The sequence below is a fragment of the Centroberyx affinis genome, unplaced genomic scaffold (genome assembly GCF_046629955.1).
Source record: "Centroberyx affinis isolate AG114_WGS23_722 - 3 ecotype Tasmania unplaced genomic scaffold, CSIRO-AGI_Caff_v1 ptg004317l_1, whole genome shotgun sequence".
NCBI classification, from domain to species: Eukaryota; Metazoa; Chordata; class Actinopteri; order Beryciformes; family Berycidae; genus Centroberyx; species Centroberyx affinis.
Window position 1 is genome coordinate 25001 of NW_027282027.1, and position 25914 is coordinate 50914.

At 43.4% G+C, this 25914-nt stretch overlaps 1 protein-coding gene across 2 annotated transcripts in view; it reads left to right on the forward strand.

The window, feature by feature from the left end:
- gcgrb (glucagon receptor b) overlaps positions 1 to 24819 on the forward strand; it is a 32915-nt gene extending 8096 nt beyond the window's left edge. The window contains exons 2-15 of one of the 2 annotated variants that reach the window (XM_071543429.1): positions 9538 to 9571; positions 14733 to 14880; positions 15334 to 15470; positions 15645 to 15752; positions 16761 to 16849; positions 17076 to 17182; positions 17790 to 17955; positions 18767 to 18926; positions 19384 to 19444; positions 19736 to 19805; positions 21036 to 21124; positions 21392 to 21536; positions 21810 to 21851; positions 22234 to 24819. In XM_071543429.1, coding sequence (XP_071399530.1) covers positions 14765 to 14880; positions 15334 to 15470; positions 15645 to 15752; positions 16761 to 16849; positions 17076 to 17182; positions 17790 to 17955; positions 18767 to 18926; positions 19384 to 19444; positions 19736 to 19805; positions 21036 to 21124; positions 21392 to 21536; positions 21810 to 21851; positions 22234 to 22662 — 1719 coding nt within the window. In that variant the 5' untranslated portion in view covers positions 9538 to 9571; positions 14733 to 14764 and the 3' untranslated portion in view covers positions 22663 to 24819. The remainder of the gene's footprint in view (positions 1 to 9537; positions 9572 to 14732; positions 14881 to 15333; positions 15471 to 15644; positions 15753 to 16760; positions 16850 to 17075; positions 17183 to 17789; positions 17956 to 18766; positions 18927 to 19383; positions 19445 to 19735; positions 19806 to 21035; positions 21125 to 21391; positions 21537 to 21809; positions 21852 to 22233) is intronic. The other variant, XM_071543430.1, reaches the window with a different exon arrangement.
- Positions 24820 to 25914: the final 1095 nt, after the last annotated feature.

A 25914-nucleotide genomic window follows, 5' to 3' on the forward strand; every position in this document is an offset into this window, starting at 1 on the left:
CAGTTCATAACTGACTGTTTAGTTTCCCCCGGTGTTGTTGAAAATTTGTTTGGTTGAACAAATACAAATAGCAGCAACTCCGCACACCCTGACTCATACAAATGGTTTAGAAAAGGACTGAGAGAACAGATCCAGGTCGATGATGCATTCAAGGACAACGTCACCCGAAGCAAAGAGAATATTGATTCGTGAATAATAACAGCTCAATCACACTTCAAGTCTATTGTGAATTACCAATGTCAATTTTGCCTACTCAGTCACATCCTAAAGACTAATCCCACCCTGATCACCATAACAATCAGCATCAGCAGCAGTGTGCAGAGTGCCTGCCCAGTCCAGATTACAGTAATATACTGTAGACCATAAGGCTTGATGAAAATTACAAATAGAGCAGTCACATCTCTATATGCTCCTGATAAACCCAGGTCGTCCAATTTCATTTAATCTAATACAGTCTGATTCATTGTGCAGATCCCCCTCCCCCTGCCACACACACACACACACACGTATCTGTCTTTCTCTGGTGACATATTGATCCCTGTCCTAGTGACTACAAACTAGGTTGCTACTTACATTAATGGATATCTCTCAATGTGTGTGTGTGTGTATGTGTGTGCATGTGTGTGTGTGTATTTGAGCAGGTAATAGCGCGTGAAGGAATGTGCATTTTTGTGTTTGGGTGCCTGTGTGTGTGTGTGTGTGTGTGTGTGTGTGTGTGTGTTTACCAAACTGCTTTGCCCTGGTTTGTAGACAACACTGTCCTTGCTTCTCCTCTGTTAAAGAGAATAAAACCTTGTCACTCTTTTCAGATGAATAACTCCAGTTTTCCATGTTCATGTTACTTGCATTGAATAATTTCATGTTCTTCAATGGGCTGAGAAAACCCTTCCAAAACCCATTGTGTAAATTTAAAAAGGCATGGATGGAGTCTGTTTTTAATTCCTGAAAAGTTGACATGAAAGGTTTTCAGCTAAGGTAAGAAGGAAGAATAATAGAATAAGAATAGAAAACTATAATGTCCTCATTGAGGAAGAAGGACCCATTACTCTCTCAGTAATCTCTGTAATCAGTCTTTCCATGTTGAGCAATTAATGTTTTCATTTTATTTGTGTATGTGTGTGTGCTTGTGCGTCCATCTGTGTGTGGCGTCTCATGCCCGTATCCCTCCTGCCTTCCTCTCACTATAATTGAATTTTCTCCTTATTTTCATGTTTATTTATCTTGGGACACTTGTCACAGAAACAGCCCAAGGCTTTACCAGTGGTGGCTGGCTAGAGGGACGAGGCGTCATGTTGATAACTTAATGAAGCCGCTCTTCTCTTTTGATATCAACGTTATGCTCCGATGTTCTGATTGACATATAGCTCGCAGAATGCCAACTGGTTCCTGCAAGATCTAGCCACATTTGTTTTAGTTTACTTTTTAATACATTTTCTCCTACTCTCTTTCACGTTCCCTCTGTCATTTTGAAAGGGAGAGAGGGAGAGAGGGGGAGAGAGAGAGAGAGAGAGAGAGAGAGAAAGAGAGAGAGGGGTGTTACTGATCAGAATTGGGTGGGTGTCAGCACTCTCTTTCGCTCTCTTTCCCTTCTCCTCTCTTATTATACACACTCACACACACACACACACACACACACACACACACATACACACACACACGCACACACTCTCACACACTCACACATACTTGAAAAATTTTCTGATTGTTAGGTGTTGGGACTGTTATTTTATCCAGTCTGATTGGTGTTGTGGTCCTGCTGCATGGTCTGCTCTACTCACTTTGTTAGCTGTCCATCGTGTCCGATGATGACACTTGCTCCAGGGGAGGGGTGGGGGGTGGGTGGGGTATTCCACTTTCAGTGGGACACCATTGATTTGGAAGCTGGGGGGTGAGGAAGGTTGCTCTGTGAGTTGAGCAATGACTTCAGTTTTTTGTATATTGATTTGGAGACTGAAGGACTGGTATATGGCAGAGATTGTATTAAGGGCATGCTGCATGGAATGTGGCTTTTGTGCCAAGACAGCACAGTCATCCGCATACTGCAGTTCGTGTATTTGGCATGACTTTGTCTTGGTATGTGCCTGGAGCCGTCGGATGTTAAATTGACTTCAATCAAGGCGGTACTGCAGGTGGACTCCCTCCCTGTGTCCCAGGGCATGGTGGAAGAGGTGGGTGATGGCTGACAGCAGGAGGTTGAATAAGACTGGTGCTAAGACACAGCCTTGCTTGACCCCAACCCCAACTTTGAAGGACTCTGATTGGAGACCTCCCGTAAGGACTCTGGCTTGCATTCCATCGTGCAGTTTCTGTAGGATGGAGAGAAACTTGGGTGATACCCCAAGTTTGGAGAGCTGTTTCCAGAGCATCTCACGGTTGATGGTATCAAAAGCTTTACTGAGGTCAATGAAGGCGATGTGGAGGTCTTTGCGCTGTTCTCTGCTTTTCTCTTGCAGCTGCCGTATGACAAAAATCATGTCAGTAGTGGATCTGGATTTCCTGAAGCCACATTGTGTTTCTGGGAGAGCGCTTTCTGAAATGTGCTCCACCAGTCTATGGAGCATGATTTTGGCCAGCACTTTCCCTGCGATGGAGAGGAGGGAGATCCCTCGGCTATTCCCACAAACTGCTCTGTCCCCCTTTTGTTTGTAAATGACCACAATGTTGGCATCCTTCCACTCCTGCGGTACGATCTCTGACTTCCAGATGTTCACAATCACAAGGTGTAGGCGGCGTGTCAAGAGGTACCCCCCATGTTTGAAGACCTCTGCCGGGATCCCATCAGGTCCTGCACTTTTATTGTTTTTCAAGCCTCTGACGGCTTGGAGGACTTCAGAAAACTGTGGCGGAGTGTTGAGATGCAGGATTGGTGGAAGATCTGGGAGTTTATTGAGGATTTGAAGATCAACCGGGTTGATGTGATTAAGGAGGCTCTCAAAGTGTCCAGCCCAGTGGTCAAGGATCTCTTGACGGTCCTTGAATAGAGTGTTTCCATCTGCTGATCGGACCGGGGCAATGGTTTGCTTCCTGGGGCCATAGAGGGCTTTGATGGCATCATAGAAGCCCTGGGTGTTATTGCAGTCCGCAAGGATTTGGATTTCTTGTGCCTTCTGCACCCACCAGGTATATTCCATGACCCGGAGAGCACGCTTGGTTGCAGCTCTTGCCTCAGCAAAAGCGGCTTTCAGGGTCGGTGATTCAGGGTTTGACAGGAGAGCCTTATGGGTTTTATGTTTTGTTTGCAGGAGTGACTGTATTTTGGCAGAGTTGTTATCAAACCAGTCCTGGTTACGTTTCCTTGACAGACCAAGTGCTTCCGAGGCTGCACTGTGGATAGCTGTGCACAGAAACGACCAATCAGTGGAATCCTCAGGAACCTGAGTAAGGTTACTTGCAAGGAGGTGTCGGTTGCCTGTGGTGGTGGAGTTGTTAAGTGCTGTGCAGTTGAGTTTTCTGTTTGGGGCTGTCCTTGGGCGACGCGGTTAAATATTCATGAGGAGTTTGGATCTGACCATGAGATGATCAGTCCAACACTCTGCCCCACGCATGGCTCGGGTGATGAGTACATACTGTCTGTCCTTTTGACGGACGATGATGTAGTCCAGGAGGTGCCAGGTGGTTTTGAGCCTGTTTTTCATCTGGAAGGTTGTATTAGTAATGACCAGGTGGTGTTCTGAGCAGAGGGAGAGGAGCCGAAGCCCATTGCTGTTCATTTTCCCCACTCCATGCTGGCCAAGGACTTTACTCCATATGCGATGTTCAGAGCCCACTCTAGCGTTGAAGTCTCCCATAAGGATGAGCTTATCTGTAGCCGAGGTTTTCTGGATGATGGAGTCGAGAGCTCTGTAAAAGTCCTCTTTGATGTTTTGCTCGGCATCCAGGGTTGGTGCATAGGCACTGATGAGGGTGGCGAAACGTCCCTGTGTAAGGGGAATGCGCCATGTCATCAGCCTCTCGCTGTAGCCAGTAGGGGATGCTGAGATGTGGGTGGAGCAAGGGGCTTGTGCAAGGAAAGGATTTAGGTGAGGGTGTGGGTGCGCAGTCCTCACTCCCACCATCTTCACTCCGCCAGACAGACTTCCAGTGGCATGAGAAGCTCATGACGACCTTCGTCTGGCTGGAGCTGCAGGGGACTGCCAATGATCCGGTCTGCAGGACCCCGTCTTTGCCTGTCCCCAACTGCAGATTTGGTCTCAGGGTTTACTCCCCTAGCCACCATTACCTCCCCAGGTTAACCCACATGGCAGTGGGGCAGTGGTTGGTGGATCACCTCTAGGGACCTCTGCAGCTCCGAGATCCCCTACCAGTTCGCAAAACCCCAGTTACCGTGGGTTGCCACGAGGAGGCATGATAGGAGTCTTGGTGAGGGAGAGGCTATGTACTGACCACAGAAGGACTTACGCACTGCTTCCTGGACCCCGGCTGGGGCGGTCAGCAGCAGGAGCTAAAGGAGGGAGATTGCAGGCATCCCTACATACAATGGCTCGTGTAGCAAACTGCACTAGACGCATCACAACACCCTGCTGGCAGTGTAGCCGGCCAACACATCATAGCTCTGGTTCCTGCAAGGCCTATCCACATTTGTTTTAGTTTACTTTTTAATACATTTTCTCCTACTCTCTTTCACATTCCCTCTGTCATTTTGAAAGAAAGAGAGGGAGAGAGAGGGGGAGAGAGAGAGAGAGAGAGAGTGAGAGAGAGAGAGAGAGAGGTGTTACTGATCAGAATTGGGTGGGTGTCAGCACTCTCTTTCGCTCTCTTTCCCTTCCCCTCTCTTATTACACACACACACACACACACACACACACACACACACACACACACACACACACACACATACACACACACACACACACACTCTCACACATTCACACAAAACTTTTCTGATTGTTAGGTGTTGGGACTGTTATTTTATCCAGTCTGATTGGTGTTGTGGTCCTGCTGCATGGTCTGCTCTACACACACACACACACACACACACACACACACTCACTCACAAAGTCTTTCTGTTTCCACCTCAGGTGTTTGAGGCAGCTCTGCATTGGCAATTTACAACTTTTACTCTCATCAACAACACACACACACACACACACACACACACACTGGGCCTGTTCAGTGTAAATATTTGTGTGTAGCAGCAGGTTTGTCATAGTTGCTGACACTCTCCAGAGCAAGCTTGGCCTCATTAGTAATGGACAGTGGGATAAAGCGTTAGCAACAAGAGAGAGCGAGAGCAGCGGAGGGGAAAGACAGAGGGATTAGGGAGGGAATGGTAGGATTGTACATGCTAGCTCTGACACTCAGGTTACACAGAGCATGACTCTATAGGGATGAGGATCTGGGATCACATATATGTAAACACAGACAATTGTGAATGCATTGCAAATCCATACACTCCTAGAGACTGACACAGAGAGAGAGGGAGTGAGAGAGAGAAAGCGAGAGAGCGCTCTCAATTTGCAGTCAGGTTTGCTATACAGGCCTAAATTGCAGCACAGTGCTGATATTACAACTACTGTGCAGCTTCTATAATGCACCTGGCTGTCTCTTTGGGCTCTCGTGTGATGGAGAGACGCTCAGTCCTGCTCTGCTGCAAATGATAGAGAACATATGGACCTCCTCTTCTCGCTTCCTCTGGGGCCGTCTCCCTCTCCACATACATCTGTCATTTGGCTCTCCATCTACACTCCCATATACTCCCATCTCAGCGTATGTGTGTGCTGTCACACTCCTGATGGTATTCCACAACAACGCACTGACTGTGTGTGAATGTGTTTGTGTGTACGTGTGCGGTGTGAAAATGATGTGCATGTGTGTGTGGCCTTATGCATTGTAAAACTCAAACACTACATGATGTTTGTATGAAACCTTTGGAATGAATATGAACAGTTGGCTTCACCAGATGCGCTCCCTGACTCTCTTTGATGACATTATACCATCAAACGCCTCACGCTGGACGCTCCGAGAGCCTCGACACACAGCGGACAATCTGACCGCTGGGTGGTCCAGATAACCAGTTAGGCAGAAAGACGTCGACTAAACTTTTTCCATTTCTGCACAGTTTCCATTTTTAGAATGACTGAAACTAGACCTCTCAGCATGCCACGGCACGAGATATGATATGATACTCAAGTGTAGGAGTTCCTGTCAGATGGGCTGTCGTGTTCAGAATGGAAATGAGGCCGCTGACGTTGGAGGTGATTAGTCTTTAAATCAGTGGCTTTGGCCTAAATTTATCACTGCACGTAGGTGGGTTTCTTGACGTAATTTTGCCCTTTTGAGCTTTGTGAAGATAACTCAATAACTCTGATTATCTGTAATGTGATTTGGGTGGAGAGCGCTTTGAATTAGAAATAAAGGGAGTAAGATTACAACCAACCAAACTCAGTTGAGTTATGAGCTGTGCCCTCAAAGCCGCATACGTGACCACGCTCTCTCTCTCTCTCTCTCTCTCTCTCTCTCTCTCTCTCTCTCTCTCTCTCTCTCTCGCACACATATACACACACATATATACACACACACACACACACACACAAAGATTAAGCTTTATGTCTCTAGATGCCTCTGGCACATATGGGTCTATTTAGCTTTAGTAGAATCATCTAATTATGTTTCCTCACTAGATCTGAAATGTATCTCATCTGACAGAGAAAAATGGACCCAACTTCTCCACACTGTTTACTTCACTCATTTTTCATACTTACAGAGATTCCTCTTTCAAATTAAGTCTGTCAGAGAGAATATGAGAAAACAGAGAAATAAGTTCACTTTCATCTTTTTAATGGGCTTGAGATTAATTGTAAACAGTGCAAATAACTGCAATGTTGTGTGCATTTATTCAATCTGAGATACAATAGATCAGCGTTTTTTTGCTTTAAAGATGTCCCGAATACAGCAGGAAAAATCTTATTTAAATGGAAATCAACAGCTCAGTTGTAATGGATGTTCACAGAAGTGCAACTTTCAAAAGCAGCCTGTAAATGAGATATTTCCATTCAAAAATGAATGAAAACACAGTGTGAGAGTGTTTCTCAGTTCTCCTTGGTAATGCAAGTGTAGAGTCGGTCTGTCATTGATTCAACTATATAGCAGCATTTGAATTTAGGAAATCAACTGTCACTAGTGGACATGCATTGCAAATCAAATCACGGTCACAAGTTATACATCAATATTATATCTCAAGTGAACATTCCCTATCAAGAGACTCTGTGTGAAAGAAATGTATAAATTCAAAACGTTGGCATTTTCTTAAATGCACATGATCATAATAACCCATGTTTATGCTATAACAATGCTATAAACAATACTCATCGATATTTAATCTATTGTTGACTTCACAGATTTAGTCGAAGACCTCAAACAGAATAGTATTCTTGCAGTAATGTGTAGTTGCTACGATCATGGAATGTTCATGGAAAGGAGATGAAATTACAGGTTTCCTGGTGGTAGTTTCAAACAGTCAAGGTCTCAGTCTACCTTGCTGTCACATCCAAGGCCAGAACAAATTTAATTCCATCTCAGTTCCATTTTCAGTGAGTGGATTTGCGTGTGCAGAGTATTCCAGATATAAGCTCACATCCTAGGTGAAGCATTGCATCTTCATATCCCGATCACAAACATCCCTGTAAATATGAATTAGCATAATTATGAATAATACTGTGGAAAAAAAAACATACACACACAGCAAACCCAAATAAATGGGACAACAAGTGTTTACATGCCTCAGTATCCTAGTTAATAGTGACAAGTTCTGGCTGTCACATTCAGGTTTCTCGTAATTGGGATATCAATTTTTCTTGGTTTTTGTAAACATGATATGGCATGACAGCGCTTAAACAAAATACTATATTTGAACATTTCTGAATATTAATATGCATGTAAAATCACTCATTGAAGACTTTAACCCTATAAGGAGATATCTGGTTATGTGAATGGATCCGATGTCACTGCTGTCTTGGTAACTGTTGCTAAGGTGCAGCAATGTCTAACTAGGGAAGTCAGTTTTTTAATTTGCAGTGATTATGAACTGTTTTCATTTTTCTCACGTTCTCTGTACTGTTTATGCAGTTGGCCAAAATCTCCCCAGTAATAAGAGCCAAGGTTGCTAAGGCAGAGATATGAGCTCTGAAGCATATTGTCCATGAAAAACCACTCTTGCGTTTCCTTTGGAAAATGGGTGGAGAAGCCATAGCGATGTTTTGTCTTTTACAAAATTTTGCCTTTTTATGAGCTTCAGGGCTTTGCGAGTTGCTGAAGAATGAAATAGCATTTGGCTTTTAGTCATTGCTGGTAATGACTCCAGGGTTTATCGAAAGCATCAGTCATGCAAGTTTGGGGCTGTTTACTGCTATCTATGCTCCAGTGCATTTTGTGGTGGTTGATTGAAGGATGTAGGTTGTAGATTGTGGTTTCTGACTGAAGTATATAGATTTACCTATTGGTTGTTGATTCTCACATAGAAAATAGATTTGAAAAAGTTTTCAAATCTTTCCACCACAGTTTGAACAACCCAAAAAGATAATGCAGAATTCTAATGACAAAAGTTAAGAGAAGTCAAAACGAACCTCTGACTTCAAAAACATTGTTTTCCTCTGCTTTTTTTTTTTTAAAGATTTTATTTTTGGCATTTTATGCTTTATTCAAGGGATATAGTGAGAGAGAGACAGGAAGGTATGGGAGAAAGAGCAAGGGGAGGACATGCAGCAAAGGACCATGGGTCAGATTTGAACCCAGGTCATTACGGGAAGGCCTGAGCCAAATGGTACGCGCCCTACTCGGTGAGCCACCAGGGCGCCCCTGTCTTCCTCTGCTTAATCTGTGGCAGATATTTAACAGAGTGAGCAACAACTTGTGATATGGACTTGTCCAAGCAAAATGTGTTGATTTGGTTGCACTGTAGTAATACTGAGTTATGAAGCCCTACACCTTTTCCAAATGTTACCCAGCATTCCTACGTCTCTGTCTCTGGGCAAGGTCCAGACTGTTGTGTCTTTGTTTCACCCTCCCATTGTCTCCTCTGTGTTTTCATATAGTTGCTATGTGGGTGCTATGGCTGTCTTTATCCCACACACGCACACACACATGCATGCATGTAGGCACACACACATGCACAGATGACATATGGACGCTTAACAATAACAATTTAAGTGCATAGGATTATACAGATTTTCTCATTTCTTCCTTGAATGCAACTGGTTGCTTTTGTATTATCAGATGCTTTTCCATTTTCCATTAAAGCCTTTATAAAAGAACGGTTGGTGCAGTGTGTGTGTGTGTGTGTGTGTGTGTGTGTGTGTGTGTGTGTGTGTGAGTTTGTGTGTGTTCATGCATGTGCGTGTTTGTGCCATTGTGTGTCAGTCCATATCAGTCTTCCATAGACCAGTTTCTGTCCCTCATGTTGGTGGCTGTCACAAGTGTGATGGTGTGTGTCGGGAAGTGTTTAGCAGATGCGCCTTTAGCGAAAGCATGACAGGTAGGTCGGTGGGTTAGTTTGGATATGATACACACTAACACACTCGCCTGTGACATTTCTCCCCACAGGGAAAAGTTCTGGCCAGTCTACCAAGAAATGAGCGTGAGTGTCACCTTTGCTACACATTGCTACATTTCTATTTGAATTTTTTGGTTGTGTAAGTGTGTGTGTGTGTGTGTGTGTGTGTGTGTGTGTGTGTGTGTGTGTGTGTGTGTGGGGTGGTCAATCTATTTTGTTTCCATAGGAGAGAGGGCATGTATGGGACCAATGTCAGGATGAATATATGGTTGGTAGGATACATGTTGAGGTATGAGTCAAGCATTTTTGTGGAGGAGTCCAGGGAGCAGGGGCTGGCTGAGGATTTAGGGTCTGGGTCTTGGCATTCACCATGGGAGAGTGAGAATGGTATGTACTGGCCAAGCCTTCTCCCCATGTGCTCTCTTTCTCTCTCTCCCTCTCTCCCTCCCTCTCCCTCTCTCTTTCACACACTCCACACGTGCACACACACAACTTTTATAGCTCTCATCTGGACATTGCTGGGTTAATCCTCACCCACCACTGGACGCATGCCTTTCCGATCCAGCGTAGCCATGATTTCACCTCGCCAGGTCAGGAACACACAAGACGTCACCAAACAGAAATGCCAGTTCATAATGAATACAGTGATCAGCTAAGAGCCACTCATACCATCTGTCAGTGTCATAGTGGCAACCAAACTTCTTTCCAACCCCAGATGTCTCCCATTTGACTCAGTGGTGGTGGTGGTGATTTGAGAATGATATTTGCATCACTGCTGGGTGCCAAACTATCTCCCATGCTTCATCATTATGCGTAATCCTGCCAGAATGGAGCTGATTTTGCTCTAATGTTTTCTCCACGTGAAGAGTGAAGAACTTTGTACTATTAATGGACAAAAACTATGGAAGCTTATAGGCTGCCGCACACAGCAGCGCAGGTCAGGGAGTTCTCAAGCTCAGATTAGGGGCTAAAGTACTAATGACTAATGTGTTTACAGGGTAAAGAACTGTAGGCGATGTATTTAGAGGACATGAGGCCGGTGTATCATGTGTAAACTATAGAACAATGTTTTGATCAGCTGCTGTAGGGGTTTCAACCTGTTTGTCTGAGATGCATACAGGGGACATACGATTGAATCGTGTGCCTTTCAGTGCCTGCTCTGCTGTCTCTGTGTGTTTCCCAGTGCACTGTCCTCGAGACAGGAAATAAGATGGTCTGTTGATTCTCCCTCGAGAAGACAAAGGAAATAATAAAAAGAAGGGAACAGGGTAGGATTCTGCAAGGGTTGGCTGATGGGAATTTTTTTTTTGTTTTTTTTTGATAAGCCAGCATCAGTTCGCTTTGAGTGGCTGGACAGTTAGAGAGTAGTAGAGCAAGGCAGAGAGAGAGAGAGAGAGAGAGAGAGAGAGGGGGGGGGAATAGATAGTCAGAGAGAGAAAGAGACCTGGAGAGACAGACAGAGGAAAAAAAGGAGAAAGAAAGATGGCTCTTGCTCTGTTAGTGAAGTGTAACATCTGCAGAGGGAGCAGGTTCTGGGTCGCCTCCAGCGCCGAGTCGAGTTAATCATAACACACAAGCACGCGCGCGCGCGCACACACACACACACTCACACTCACACACACACACAAACATCATTGTGATAGTCAGCTGGTCACTACTTGCCAAGCACGCCTAATCTATCACTGAAAACAGATTGGCATACAGAAGAAAGAAAGAAAGAAAGAAAGAAAGAAGACAGAAGCAGAGGAGTGGTGTAGGAGGGCAATATTAGTTTCCTGCAGGCGGGGTGGCTCATTGAGGCAGAAACACCCTAATTACAGCTGTTTCTTGACTACATTAGCTCTATTACAGCTGCTGCACTCATCTTTCTGTAACCACCTACATACTCTTCCTAATCACCAGCTCACATCACATAGAGAAGGCTTATTGATTAAAACAACATAATGAGGGGGAGGGGGGGTGCTAATGTAATTATTCCATAACATTATGCCACAAATACAAATGAACGACTTTAATGATGATGGGGAATGGTCTGTTTGCTTGACAGACTTCATTATTGGTCAATTGATCGTTTGAGATCAATGTCGTTGTGGCGTGATGAGTAGTTTGAGACCTTCTAATGACCTGCTCTCACACCCTCTGTCTACATCCCACGCTCTTCCTCTTCCTCCAGGACAGGCACATATATTGTGCATTCATATGGAAATGTGTGGGAGGAGAGAGAGACATGATCTTTCTTTTGGCACACTCATACAGGCTATGAAGAAAAGAAGGCAAAAAGGCTACAGTAGGCTAAAGTAGCTACAGTTGGTAGTTCTGATGAGGATGAAAAATAGAATGAGAGAGAGAAACAGGTAGACAGAGGGACAGAGAGAGCATGCAGCATGTTAGTGTTGTTATTAGAAACCTTGTTTAATTCATATGATATTAATATGAACCTCAGGGAGACCAGGAGTCTGCTATGGCCTCACCTACAAAGGCTCCGTGTAATAAGTCAATAACAGTAAGGTTATTGTAGCATCTATTGCATCTCCACCTCTTTCATCCCCAGAGAGAGAAGGGAAAGCGTGAGCTAGAGAGAGGGAGATTAATAATTGTAATAATGGTTTAATCTCTATGTGTGCATAAACAAATCTCCCTCAGGATGCATAATGTTGACCACACACACATACATACATACACACACACACACACACACACACACACACACACACACACACACACACACGCATGCACGCAAAGAGTGTGTCATCAGTGGCCATTTGCTTAGATATACATGCAGATTTATATGTATATTGTATTGGAATATTTCAAAGAAAAAGCCAGGACTCACACAGGCTGCTTGTGCACATGCAAATCAGTAAGCATTGTCATGCATATGATAATCGCTCTCTCTCTCCCTCTTTCGCTCTCCCACTCAAACACACACACACACACACACACACGCACATCAGCTCTGAATTCATGATTATCAGCAAGGAATTCAGGGCTTTACTGCTGAATTTACATGTAACATAAACACATAAACCCAGCATTGACTATTAACAATAGAGATATTAGCATTGGCTCAGTTGTATAGAGCAGAATGGAATCCAAGCCGACAAATGTTTCTCTGATTACATGTATATCCAAAATGTCAAGAATTATGAAAAACAGACTTATCCTTAAATTGATAACCATGTATTTTGGAAGGGGTTTCATAAGATCATATAGGTCATAACATTTTCTCAAGCCATTTAGCACTAATTGATCATTCAATTCAAAACATAAAGATCACCAAAATTGCAGTTTTGAAGTTTCACCCAACAACAGCAACAGTAGCAGCTAGTGAACATATTTGGAGGAGGATTTGATTAGTGGCCTTGTATCTGTATCTAAATGTATCTGGACTCTTGCTGGCTGTGCACCTTGGATTTCTTCCTTTCTTTAGTAAATCCTCTGTTCCCTTCCACATAGCCTTGAAAATACATTTGAATATCCTCATTCCACAGCATGCTGGCACACTGTGTGTGTGTGTGTGTGTGTGTGTGTGTGTGTGTGTGTGTGTGTGTGTGTGTGTGAGTAAGGTAAAAGCTGTCTGTAAAATCAATAAGGCTATCAGTTTGAGATACTACTGTGATTTTGCCCCATCCACTGGTCAACACTGTGGTTAAATAACAACAGACAGACAGACGCTGAGGCAGCCTAGTTACACAGACACACACACATGTACATGCCCGCTTATGCACACACATGCCCAGGTACACATAAAGATCAAAGAAAAGTGAAATCCATCCTATTATATATACTATAATATAGGCCTATATATCTATAAGCCTTAGGGAAACTACACTATTAGTTTTGGAGATGACATTACTTGAATTATCTGCTCATTACAAGGTTGCTCCTTAAGTGAGGCCATAGCAGCCTCCTTAAGGCTCCATCCTGAGATTCATATTCATATAATTTACTGATGAACAATATTTATCATCATAACAGTGCATGTTCATCTCTCCGATTGTGTACTAAACATGCAGATTACGTGAGAATTTCTCTCTCTGTCTCCCTGTCTGTTTCTCTCTGTCTGTGTGTCTGTCTGTGTCTCCCTCTGTTCTCCTTTTTGCCTGCTGCTTGCTAAATAAGAGCTGTATTTGGTCATAAAGTGGAAGGTTATTACTGTAACACCAAGAGATAAAGTATCTGTTGGCGCTGTAGGAAGAAGACAATTATTGTAACAGAAGCAGTTCACCTTCCTGTTGTTTTCACTGTAGTCAGTTGAAATGTAGGTGATAATCTGTGTGCTATGATAACACTTCATCTTATCAGTGTTTGGCTTACATCTCTGTCTGGTAATTCAACAGACACACACACACATACACACACATATGCAAACGACTGGACATGCTCTTCAGCAGAAGCAAAGAGCAACCAAAGAGACTGGAACAGAATGGAATTTGAAACGTTTTAGCCAAAAATGTTTGCATGGTCAAGGTGTTTTTTGCAGAAACGTTTCAGATTTCGTTCTGTTCTCCGACTTCACTGCCGACGACGATCGATATCAGCTGATGCTCCAGGAAACTTGCACTTGTCATGAAAACACACATACACACACAAACACACACACACACACACAGTCATATATATGGAAGCGTATCGCATGTATAATTCAAATAGAAATGTAATATGTAAAATGGCCATGTAATCCTACATTTGAATTTAAATTTGCCACTTGTATGTGCAGTTTTTGGCTCAAAATTCAAATTCAAATTCAATAATGTCATTTGCATTTGACAATTCCTATACTAGTACTGACATTTCATTTAAACAGAGATTTGCACGCTTTATTTATAGCTTTATTCAAATGATGATGCAAATTGGAAAATTAAAATGTATTTCCCCAACTGCATAGATATGTTTCATGTGATTATGCGATAATGGTGTCAAAATTATAATTGATATGTCATTTACCTTATATGGTTTTGCACTCTCTAATAGGGTGTTTTACATTTCATTATCAAAGACAATATTATGCTGTAAAGGTGGCAAAATGTAAATGCTTATCCAAATATAAAAAGCGAAACAGCGCCTCCTGTCTTTGCCATTTAATACACTCGCCACTGTGCGGATTCCCTGGCAAAATGCAATTGCAAATGCATTTCCAGAGGACTGCATTAACATTGTCACAGGTGTCCACCTGTGCACACACACACACACACACACACACACTCTCTCTCTCCACTAACAAGCGTCTCCATGTTGCGTGTAGGCCGCACGGCAAGATAGGGCCAAGACCCCCTCATGAGTTGGGCCCCCTCTGCGCTCCCATCCCCACCGACCCCCATCCTCCCAGCATCAGTGGGATGTCCCAGGTGTGTGTCCTCTTGGCCTTGCTCATGCTCTGCTGCTACACACAGGTACAGTAAGACCCCGACCCCCGACCACCCCCACACCCCTCTCTCTCTCTCACACACACACACACACAGACTGGGACGCAATAATTGGTCGCCTATGCTTCTCATTACCCAACCAAATGACTAATGATGAGTAGTTCTGATTACCAGTTTAGACTGGCCACCTGGCCTATTATTCCACGATGATCAGCTTAATCCATGAGGAGGATTGCTTATTGAGATTGTTCTCTCTGTGGATCTTTGATCCAACGAGATCCCTGTGCTTATAAATATGCATGAACATGTGAATATACAGGCTGTTGTTGTTGATGACGACAACGATGATGATATCAGTGGTGGTGAGGATAATGATAATAATTATGATGAGGGTGGTGATGGGGGAAGGCGGTGGTGGTGGTGATGCTAATGAAATCGCGGGGAGTGCTATGAAGCGTTTTCACATCGACTCAAAGCCAGAGTTCGAAGACTGAAGCCAGGAGGTTGCGTCTTCCTCCAGGTCTCCTCCACGAACTCCCTGGAGCTTCTGAAGGAGCAGTGGGGCAGCTACAGGAACCAGTGCCTGGACCACATCAGCACCACGCCCCCCGCCACTGGTGAGCCCTCCTCCTCCCAGTGTGGGGTCATCAACATGTGACGGTGTTCACACCATAAGGGCAGGCACAGGGGCAGTGTCTAAATAAGACGCATGCAGTGAGTAGAATGAAGTCAGGCTGACCTAAGCCCTGACCACGGGTTTTACAGATGAAGTTCTCTGCTCTCCCCTGCAGGGCTGGTGTGTAACAGGACCTTTGACCAGTATGCCTGCTGGCCCGATGGACTCCCAGGAACAACTGTCAATGTCTCCTGCCCATGGTTCCTGCCATGGTACCGTAAAGGTCTGTCTGTGAGCGTGTGTGTATGTGTGTGTGTGTGTGTACAGTATGTGTGTGCAAGAAAGACAGGAAGAGAAAGAGAGAGAGCAAGAGATGGAATGAGACAAGTATTTAAGAGAAAGACCACTTAAAGCGTTCTTAATTAAAGTCATCCTACGGAGCGAGAGTTGATGAATGGAAAGTGATTGCACAATGAAGCGTCGTACCCCATCATATGTCCTTGCTATTCAGTGGCATGAAAACATCTTACAATCTGTTAGATGAATGCACTGCTCAATAGCGTGTGTGGTATTCAGCTGCTGTGTACACAACATTCAGCAAAGTGTATGGGATTAGTAGGGTGTAAAGGCCAAAGATTAGTCAGATGTTACTTTAGAGTCTTACAAGGTGTCAAGTGGTGTGAAGATTGCACTTTGCGTTTTCAGGAACAACCCAGCCCATCTGTCTTGTGGAGCATGCAACTCATAGTTAATATCAATGACATGCAAGTCAGGTGAATTGGAGACTCTAAAATGCCCATAGATATTAATGTGAGGGTGTCTGTTGGCCCTGTGATGGACTGGCGACCTGTCCAGTTTCTCCCTGCCTTCCCCACATACAGTACATGCTGGAATAGGCTCCAGCCCCCTCCCAAGAGCCTAAATAGGATTAAATGAGTAGAGAGAATGAATGAATGACTTTGTTCTCCATAGACGGTGATTCAGCCACCCTATTCAGTCTTAAAGCATTTTACTTTCTACCTACCTTGAAAAGTGTGAAAATAAAATATTAATGACTCACCTCCATTAATGCTCCCACAATTTAGAGTAACAGTTATGCCTCATGATGACATCTCAGTAGCCTCAATAAAACCCATCTCATTGTACCCTGCTGAAAAGAAACAGATCATTGAGATGAAATCTGATGTGTGCGTGCATGTGTGTGTGTGTGTGCGTGCGTGCGTGCGTGCGTGCGTGCGTGCGTGCGTGCGTGCGTGCGTGCGTGCGTGTGTGTGTGCGTCCGTGTGTCCAGTCCAGCAGGGTCTGGTGTACAGAGTCTGTGGTACAGATGGTCGCTGGGCACAAAAGAATACCAGCGAATGTGAGGACGACCCTGGCCAGGTGAGGTGTGTGTAGTAGTATGTGTGCATGGCTGTGTGAAAGACTGTGTGTGTGTGTGACTGTGTGTAGAAAACTACTTGAAGTTCAATTTAGTTTTAAGTGCACAATTTAGCACAATTTACTATACTTTTGTGACTGTGACCTTGTACTTGACACTATCTGAATTGTCTCGATATGTGAAAGTAAACGACTCTCTCTCTCTCTTTCTCTCCTGTTGTCCCTGCAGCAGCAGTATGGTCGCATCCTCAGTCAGTTCCGCGCCATGTACACAGTGGGCTACTCGCTCTCCCTGGGAGCTCTCATACTCGCCCTGGGAATACTCATCACCTTCAGGTAGCACAGGCACAGGAAGGAAGGGAGGAAGGAGGGAATGAAAGAAAGAAGAAAGTAAGGAAGGAAGCAAGGAAGGAGGGAAGGGTGGAAAGAAGGAAGGAAGCAAAGAGGGAAGGAAGGAAGGGAGGAGAGAAAGGAGGGAAAGAAGGGAGGAATAAAGAAAGGAAGGATAGGATAGGAAGAAAGGATGGAAGGAAAGAGGTAAGAAAGGAAAGTGTGAAGGAAGGAAGGAAGGAAAGAAGGAAGGAAGGAAGGAAGGAAGAAAGAAAGGCAGAAAGGAGGGAAGAATCGACGAAAAGAAGAAAGGAAGGGAGGAAGGCAGGAAGGAAGGAAGAAAGGAAGGAAGGAGGAAAGAATTGAGGGACAGAAGAAAGGAAGGGAGGAATTAATGAAGGAAGCAAGGAGGGAAGGAAGTAAGGAAGGCTGGAACGAGGAAAAGAAGAAAGAAAGAAAGAAAGAAACAAAGAAAGAAAGAAACAAAGAAACAAAGGAGAAAAGTAAAGCGCTACATTAAAGGAATGTGGTTCATGTTAAAGCATGCAGTATAGCAACAGTAAAGTCACATACAATAAAAAAAAAAAAAAGCTCAAACTTATCTCACTACCAGGAAGCTCCACTGTATGAGGAACAACATCCACATGAACCTGTTTGCCTCCTTCATCCTGAGAGCCGTGTCCATCCTGGTGAAAGACGCCCTGCTGGACACGCTGGCCCTCACCCTGGACCCCAGGAGCAGCAGCGACCGCCAGACAGAAGCATGGGTCAACATACCGGTTAGAGCACACACACCACGCATCGATGTGTCTTAGCACTCGCTGGTTAATAAGCTAGGTCACACGAGGTGATTTTAACACCAATGCTAGGAAGTCTTGTCACCAAGCGTCACTGAAATCTGAGGGTGAAACTTGCAACAGCCAATAGGAGTTTAGCTCATTGGGGGGAAAAAAAGAATGTCAACCACAGCGCCCATTCACATAGATAGTTCTTGATAAGTTGCTATACAACTTCATTTGGAGGAATAAATCTCATATAAAATGGTATAAATTGGCAGTGTGCTTGGATCAGTCCACATTAGTATGCAATTAAAAGTTAAGTGGCAGAAGTCTCATACAAAATTCTTCATCAATCATATCCTTGTAATAATGTAACTTCAAAATACATTTGTAATGTTAATGTAATCTGTAGCTTCTGTACCATGATGCAAGAAATGATAGAAGAGTTATTTTGAAATTATATTTTCAGTGAACTGTTCTAGACGAATGGGAAAATGTTTTTGAATGACAGCATCAAGTAGTGTGTGATCTCTCATCTTTATGTGTGTGACGGCCAAGTTTGTCCCATCACGCTGTGTGAACACCTTTCCAGTCAAATGGAAATCAGACCAGTCAGTTATGCTGAACTGCCCTTGTCTTGTAGTCTGACCTAGACTTAACCCTGGACAGCAGCAAAGTATTTGGCAGAGCATCCGGCTGGCCCTGTTGGGGTTCTGATTGTGACTTTTTGATTGTGACCAATATTAAAGACTTTTGAATGTGTCACCCTCTCTGATTGTTTGTTACTTCCACTTCCTGTGTTGTGTGTCAGGCTGTGACTTGGTGTCGCGCTGCCATGGTGATGATGCAATACAGTGTAATGGCCAACAACTATTGGCTGCTGGTGGAGGGCATCTACCTGCACAGCCTGCTCGTTATCACCGTATTCAGCGAGAGGAACTACTTCTATATTTACCTGGCCATCGGCTGGGGTAATTATTAACTTAACTATTACACAGTGACTGACAATGACAATGACAACTATTACACAGTGATTATTATAGGAATACATTGTCTATGAGAACATAGACACCAAAATCATCCCTGGTAGGTTGTTCACTAGCAGCTCTAAAGTTAAAGGATAAGTAATCTTAAATATTGTACAAAAATATCAAAATATGATACAAAAATAAAATACTGAAATAAAATACTCAAATACTGTCACTCAGCATGGTGTATGCTAAAGAACTGGTGCAACATGGTGCACAATGATCTACTGGGGACACATGGATGATTTTGATTTTGGTGTTTACATTCTCATCACTTCCTGAGTAAGTCGACCAATCTCCCACAAGCTCGTATTCCTTTAACTGCATTTGTTATAAAGTTTTACTTTGTTAACATGTCAAATGTCTGCTCACTTCCATATTTTGCCTCTCTCATTCTCAGGTGCACCGCTCATATTCGTGTTGCCATGGGTCACAGTGAAGTATTTATATGAGAACGAGGAGTAAGTTTGATCCCTTTCACTCATCAGATGAAATGAATGGAAGATTAGATCTATCATCTTATATCTATGATCCGTGTGGAGAAACATGGCTATAGTCTTAAATTCATTTTATGCCTTTTCCCTTTTCATTCCCTTAAAACCATATTCATATTCAAATATATGGATATCTGATGACTCTTTGGTGGCTAATTGTTAAAAGAATCAGAATCCCAATGGAAACAGCAATAAATTCCAGAGAGTTAAATACCTGTGTGTATGTGTGTGTGTGTGTGTGTGTGTGTGTGTGTGTAGGTGCTGGGAGAGGAATATGAACATGGGATACTGGTGGATCATCCGGTCCCCTATACTGTTTGCTTATCTGGTAAGTCGGTCAAGACCAGAGTGTGCGGGCATGCATGTATGTGTGAGCTGCAGATGCACCAAGACACACACACACACACACACACACACACACACACACACACACACACACACACACACACACACACATACACACACATAGCAACTGCCATCGATTGATTGTTTCTTGGCAGATGCTGCTGTGAGTAGAGATACCAATTGCCCTTGTATGCTGTGTGTCTCTGTGTGTGTGTGTGTGTGTGTGTGTGTGTGTGTGTGTGTGTGTGTGTGTGTGTGTGTGTGGAGGTGTGTGTGCGAAAGTGTGTGTGCACATACTTGTGAGTAAGTATGTACAGGTATGGCTATATAGTCTCTGTCATAGTTCTTCCTGCAGTCAGACAATGGCCCACCCCAAACCCCCCGAGTCCACACACACATACATACACACATACATACAAATTCTTTGTGTGTGTGTGTGTGTGTGTGTGTGTGTGTGTGGAATTTCTCTCTCGCTGAGTGTGTGTCTTTCCTGTCCCCTTTTCCCATAGAGACAAACAACATTATACATGGATACACTTAAGAACACAAGTGCATACTAACAGTGATGACCCTGTTGACCACATGCTCAAACATACGTGCGCACACACACACATGCTGAAATATTCACACACTTATATTTCCTGGACTGTGTAAGTCTTATCTACAGTCTGGGAAATTCCTATTTGTTGTCCTAACTGGAATCTTTGCCATATTGTTCTATAATGCCATGCATAATCCTTTAACATAATCCCACAGCATAATCCTGTACTTTAGTTTACGCTTACACACACAAACACATATTCACACCCGAATAAACTGTATTTGTGTGCATGCATGCAGGCCAGCAGACACACACACACACACACACATTCACACGTACACACTCTGTTAAGACAACATACCAATGTTACCAAACTTGGAGAGCTAATAGCTTGAGCGCTGTAATAATTAATGTTCTCTGTCATCTGAGAGGGTTCTGCAGTGGATCATAAGAGTGTGTGTGTGTGTGTGTGTGTGTGTGTGTGTGTGTGTGGCCAGGTTAAGTCCCACAGAAATACTCATCAAGAGTTACAAAATGACAGACCAGCTGTCCTGACATGCCCCTTTTTGGGAGTCTCTCTCTCTATCTCACTCTTTCTCTCTCTCTCACTGTTAACTGATACTCTACATTACATATTTTTTGCTTTGACTTAATTTCCTCTCCCTCATCCAGATTAACTTTTTCATCTTCATCCGAATTATCAAAATCCTGATGTCTAAACTCAAGGCTCATCAGATGAGATACACTGACTACAAGTTCAGGTGAGAAAATTTTGGGGAATATTTGGGAATATTTGTCATTCTCTCCTTCATTGTAAGTCTCCCTGGAAAAGAATGTTAACCTGAAATGAAAGCTTAAAATGTTAGAAATTAAACAGTATTGCCATTCCTCCACTGAGGACCATATTCAAATGTTTTTTGTGTGTTATTCTCTGGTTAGATACATTTTATGCATGTGTATATACTTATTTTTTGTCAAACAAAAATTTAAAAACCTGTCCCCACGTCCCCATTTCTCTTCGTGTCCAGACTAGCAAAGTCCACTCTGACTCTCATCCCCCTGCTGGGGATTCATGCCATCCTCTTCACCTTCGTCATCGACGAGTCCGTCCCAAAAGGCTCCATGCTGCGCCTCATACGCCTCTTCTACGACCTTCTGTTCAACTCCTTCCAGGTCAGAGCAGAACTCCACAGGAGGTTTCCATCCTTGAATAGTTCAATAGTTGACCATTGCTTCAGTATGTTTTCTATCTCTTTTATCTCTTTTTTCTTTTCTGAGGCACACAGAGTATTTCTAAATTTGTTGTTTCTTCAAGGCATCTTTGCTTCTCTGAGAATCCACAGATATTAGTAGCATAAATATTACTACAACAAGGGTTATGTTTTCAAGAGCTTGTTTCCATTATGTGATATGAATGAAATGATGACAATGTGTCTTCCTCTTCAGGGGCTGCTGGTTGCCATCTTGTACTGCTTCGTCAACAAAGAGGTGAGACAGATACACTTTCACATCAAGCACCGTCTTAATTTAATCTCAGCCTTTGCTAGAGTTCCTTCCTTTCCCTTTGTAGAGAAGATAAATAAGACATTTTTCATAATAAGTGTGTTCCTCTTCCTAATCTTTATCCTGTTCTTTTATAAAAGCTCAATCTTTGTTCAGGTTCCACTCCATGCTTTTGTCTATGTGGTGGGACAGACACAACATCATCCATCTGCTAATCTCGAAACCTTTAAATGTAGTCTTTGGCAAGAGACATCCATCTAATGCAGTGCTCTCTGTCTTATTTAATCTTCATCCCCATCTTCATGTGCCTCCCCCATACCTCTCTCTCTCTCTCTCTCTCTCTCTCTCTCTCTCTCTCTGTCTCCAGGTGCAGTCGGAGATGCTGAAGAAGTGGAAGAGGTGGAAGCTGGGTAAGGACATTGACGAGGAGTACCGCCATACCCACAGCCACACGCCGCACATCAAGAGCGGCAGCATCGCCACTGGCAATCTGCCAGATCTCCATGACAACAATGCCAGTGACCCCAGCGGTGACTCCCAAGGGACACCTCACCTCAAGGCCGACTCGGGCCCTTCCCCCTCCGCTGCGCCTGAGGAGAGCCGGCGATTAGTTGTGTCCTACAGCAACGGGGCGGGGAAGGGCAGGGCCGCTAAGAGCAGACACACCTTGCAGTTCCCTTCCTTGCCACACCGAGGCGCTGTCAGTCATGCCAGCACGACCACAGAGGACATCAGTCTGGAGGAGAGGGTGCAGTGCCACACACACCCTCTGGATGGAGAGGAGACTGATGTCTGAGTGGGGGCAGAAGGACAAGCTGCTTTGAGCCTTCATCACATGAACTCTCACTGATCGTGCTTATCATTATTTTAAATTTATGTTTATCATGCGCCATCGAGACAGGTGAGCCTGAGCCTGGGGAGAGAAGGAGGAGGTACCTCCCACTGATCAGCATTTTTACCACAGAATTGTGTTGGAGAAAACAATGTTTTAAACTGCCCAGCTGCAAATGAATATTTATTGGTTTTGGGACCTTGAGCGTAAAGCACTTATTGACTTAAGACATCAGGAATGATTAAATAAATTATAATGAAATGCTAGTGGTGTTTCAGTATGTGTGAGTGTATGTGTGTGTAGGTGTGTGTGTGTGTGTGTGTGTGTGTGTGTGTGTGTGTATGTGTGCACATGGAGGCCTGCCATTTTTGACGCTCACTTTGCACAGATCTTTCCATCTGTGCAGCTCTTGCAGTTATGAGCCATGCTTGTGTTCTGTGTCTGTGTGCTGCAATGGAAGTTCAATTGTGGTACTGTATAATCCCTGCCAGCCGCTGTTCCTCCCCACAAACAACTTCATCAACAGTCACTCAAATGTGTCAAATTTGTTAGGTTTCATGAATACGAATGTGGAATGCAGTGTGCATGACTATTTCCCATCATTCAAATGCATTCAGAAAACAAGTGTAAACAACTTAACACAGCGTGCCATCTTCTCTCGTCTGTGGAGATCAGGAGAAGGAAGGATTAGACAACTCACTGGAGACCACTGACTCTTGTCACACAATGTTTGCAACGATGAGGCATTCCCACAGCCGTCCTTAAGAGGCTCCAGAGCCCCACTGGTGCATCTGAAACTGTGGAGGATGGGTGCTCCGACCTTCAGAAAGACTGCATATCCAAAGGACTGAACACTGTGTTATAATGTTTAAGTTATCTTGGTTTTGAATGACCAAAGCCAACCAGGAACATAACAATGCATCATGCTAGGTTTTACCTCAATTGGGCACTGCAGGTATTGAATCCATTCTTCCCTGCACATCCCTTTCCCCCCTCCCCCTCCCCACTAACCCCATCCTTCTCCCCTTTTAAACAGATATGCCAGTCTGAATGTATATGGGCCATGTAGAGATATGGGTGGGAAACATTTTAAGGTCTATAACAATGACCTTTGCCTTCATGCAGACTTGTTAAAGTAGTACATGACATACAAGCAGTTCATTGGATGAAGAGCAAACCAGCAATTTTTTAATTTTTTCATACATTGAATTTATTGCAGTTCTCCATCATCACACTTCAAAATCTGCTACAACCAGCCCCATAGTTACCCTGAATTATTCTCCAGAAAGGATGGAGGCAAACACAGAAGACAAGGTGGGTCTTGTGCACAGTATGTGCAAACTAAAAGGCTATAATGTGCCAGGGAACTTGTAGTTCATAAAGGGAAGATGTTACAGTTGACAACACAGTGTAAGTGAGAAGATTTTTTTTGTTGAAAAGAAGCATCCCGTTACCAAAGCCACCTTGTTTTTTGTTCTTTTCTTCTGTTGACTGGATCAGTGCTCCAATTCCACTGCTAAGTGTCTATCTCAGAAAACACTCAGAAAGTGCTACATAGAACTACTTTTGTCATTTGGTTTAAGAAAATAACCTTTCAGCTATAAAAAAAGAAAAAAAACGGAAGACAATCTCGGATCAGAAGAGAAGAATCATTTCTTCATGAAAACATTTCAAGCAATTTAAAGGGAACTGACTGGTTCCAAAATATGATAGATTCTAATCAGATTGGAGCCAAACCCATAGAAGGGATTCCTAATGGACTTTTGATCAAAGATGGTAAACAAATACAGACCTTTATTTAGAGTGTAAGGAAGAGTGGATTGAACACTGTAAATACTGAAAAAGCTGCATATTATGAGGACAAAGATGGGGGCGGGAGGGGTAACATTGTTGTTTTGTGTTTTTGTTTGTAGTTGAGATGATTCAAAAGATTAAAAGTGAATATGCCTGATTATCCTGAGAAAAAAAAGATTTGGTCTCACAGAACATCTCATCTTGACTATGAAATCCTGTCTAATTATTTATAATGTTGCAATGTCACAAGAGGCCCAAAGAAATGTCATAAAAGAAAGCAAAAAGTTTTATATAATTGCCAAATTGTTGTATCTCATCATGTCTGTATGGATCCAATTAAACTGAGTTCTGTCAGCATAAAAAGTGTCATAATATAATGTGTCAATTCACCGCATGAGAACAAGACACTAGTTTTAGCACTGACTGAGGAAATAGTTGGCATTTCTCTACAGTCATGCAGTGGATGTATTGATCAGGAGTTGACATACGTTTGACAGATTTTGATGCAACAGTCAACTTTTTCCACATAATTGACAGTTACTGTCTAGTCCCTTTCATTGCAGAAATGTTACTGCTAGGCTATACTACATCTACTTAACAGCAGTGTGTGTGTGTGTGTGTGTGTGTGTGTGTGTGTGTGTGTGTGCGTGTGTGTGTGTGTGTGTGTGTGTGTGTGTGTGTGTGTGTGCGAGTGTGTGTGTGTGTGTGTGTGTGTGTGTGTGTGTGTGCATGTGCATGCATATTACTATGCAGTTATTTAACATCATATTTGAGTACAAAGCCAATCAAATTACTTATTAACAATCAGCTCACATGTTTCCTTTGGGGATTAATGCATCATGAAATCATAATGAATCATATGTGTTGTACAGAAGGTAATAAGTTGTCAGTGGATGAATAATGCATTGGTCATGCACACGTGCAAGTAGTGTGTGTGAGTTTGTAAGTGTGTGTGATTGTGTGTGCTTGTGTGTGTGACAGAGATTGATCTAGAAAATCTGAATAACCCACTCATGCTCGGATCTGCATGTTACAGAGAACATAAACCTTTCAAGGCAGCTCCATGCATGTCAGGATAAAGCCAGCAGAGCATGTCAGTTAAGGATGCATCGTAATTTCTGTTAGAGGATCATTGGAGAAAATCAGCCTGTTTTTTGTTATATTTGGCTCTACCTATAGGTGCCTTGAATTGAATTACTGCAGTATTTCCACTATATGTAGGCTATTCACACCTGGTGCACATGCCTTATTATACCTGTCTTCAACAGCTTACATTGGTCAGCAGTGAACATTTGAGGCCACACAAACGTTTTCATCCTCTCCATAAAAACATAAGACACTTGCCGCCTTCTCTCTTCATCAGTTATCTACTGTATTTTCACACCTCGCTGCTCTTTCATATCTATGCCTGTTTTTATGTGT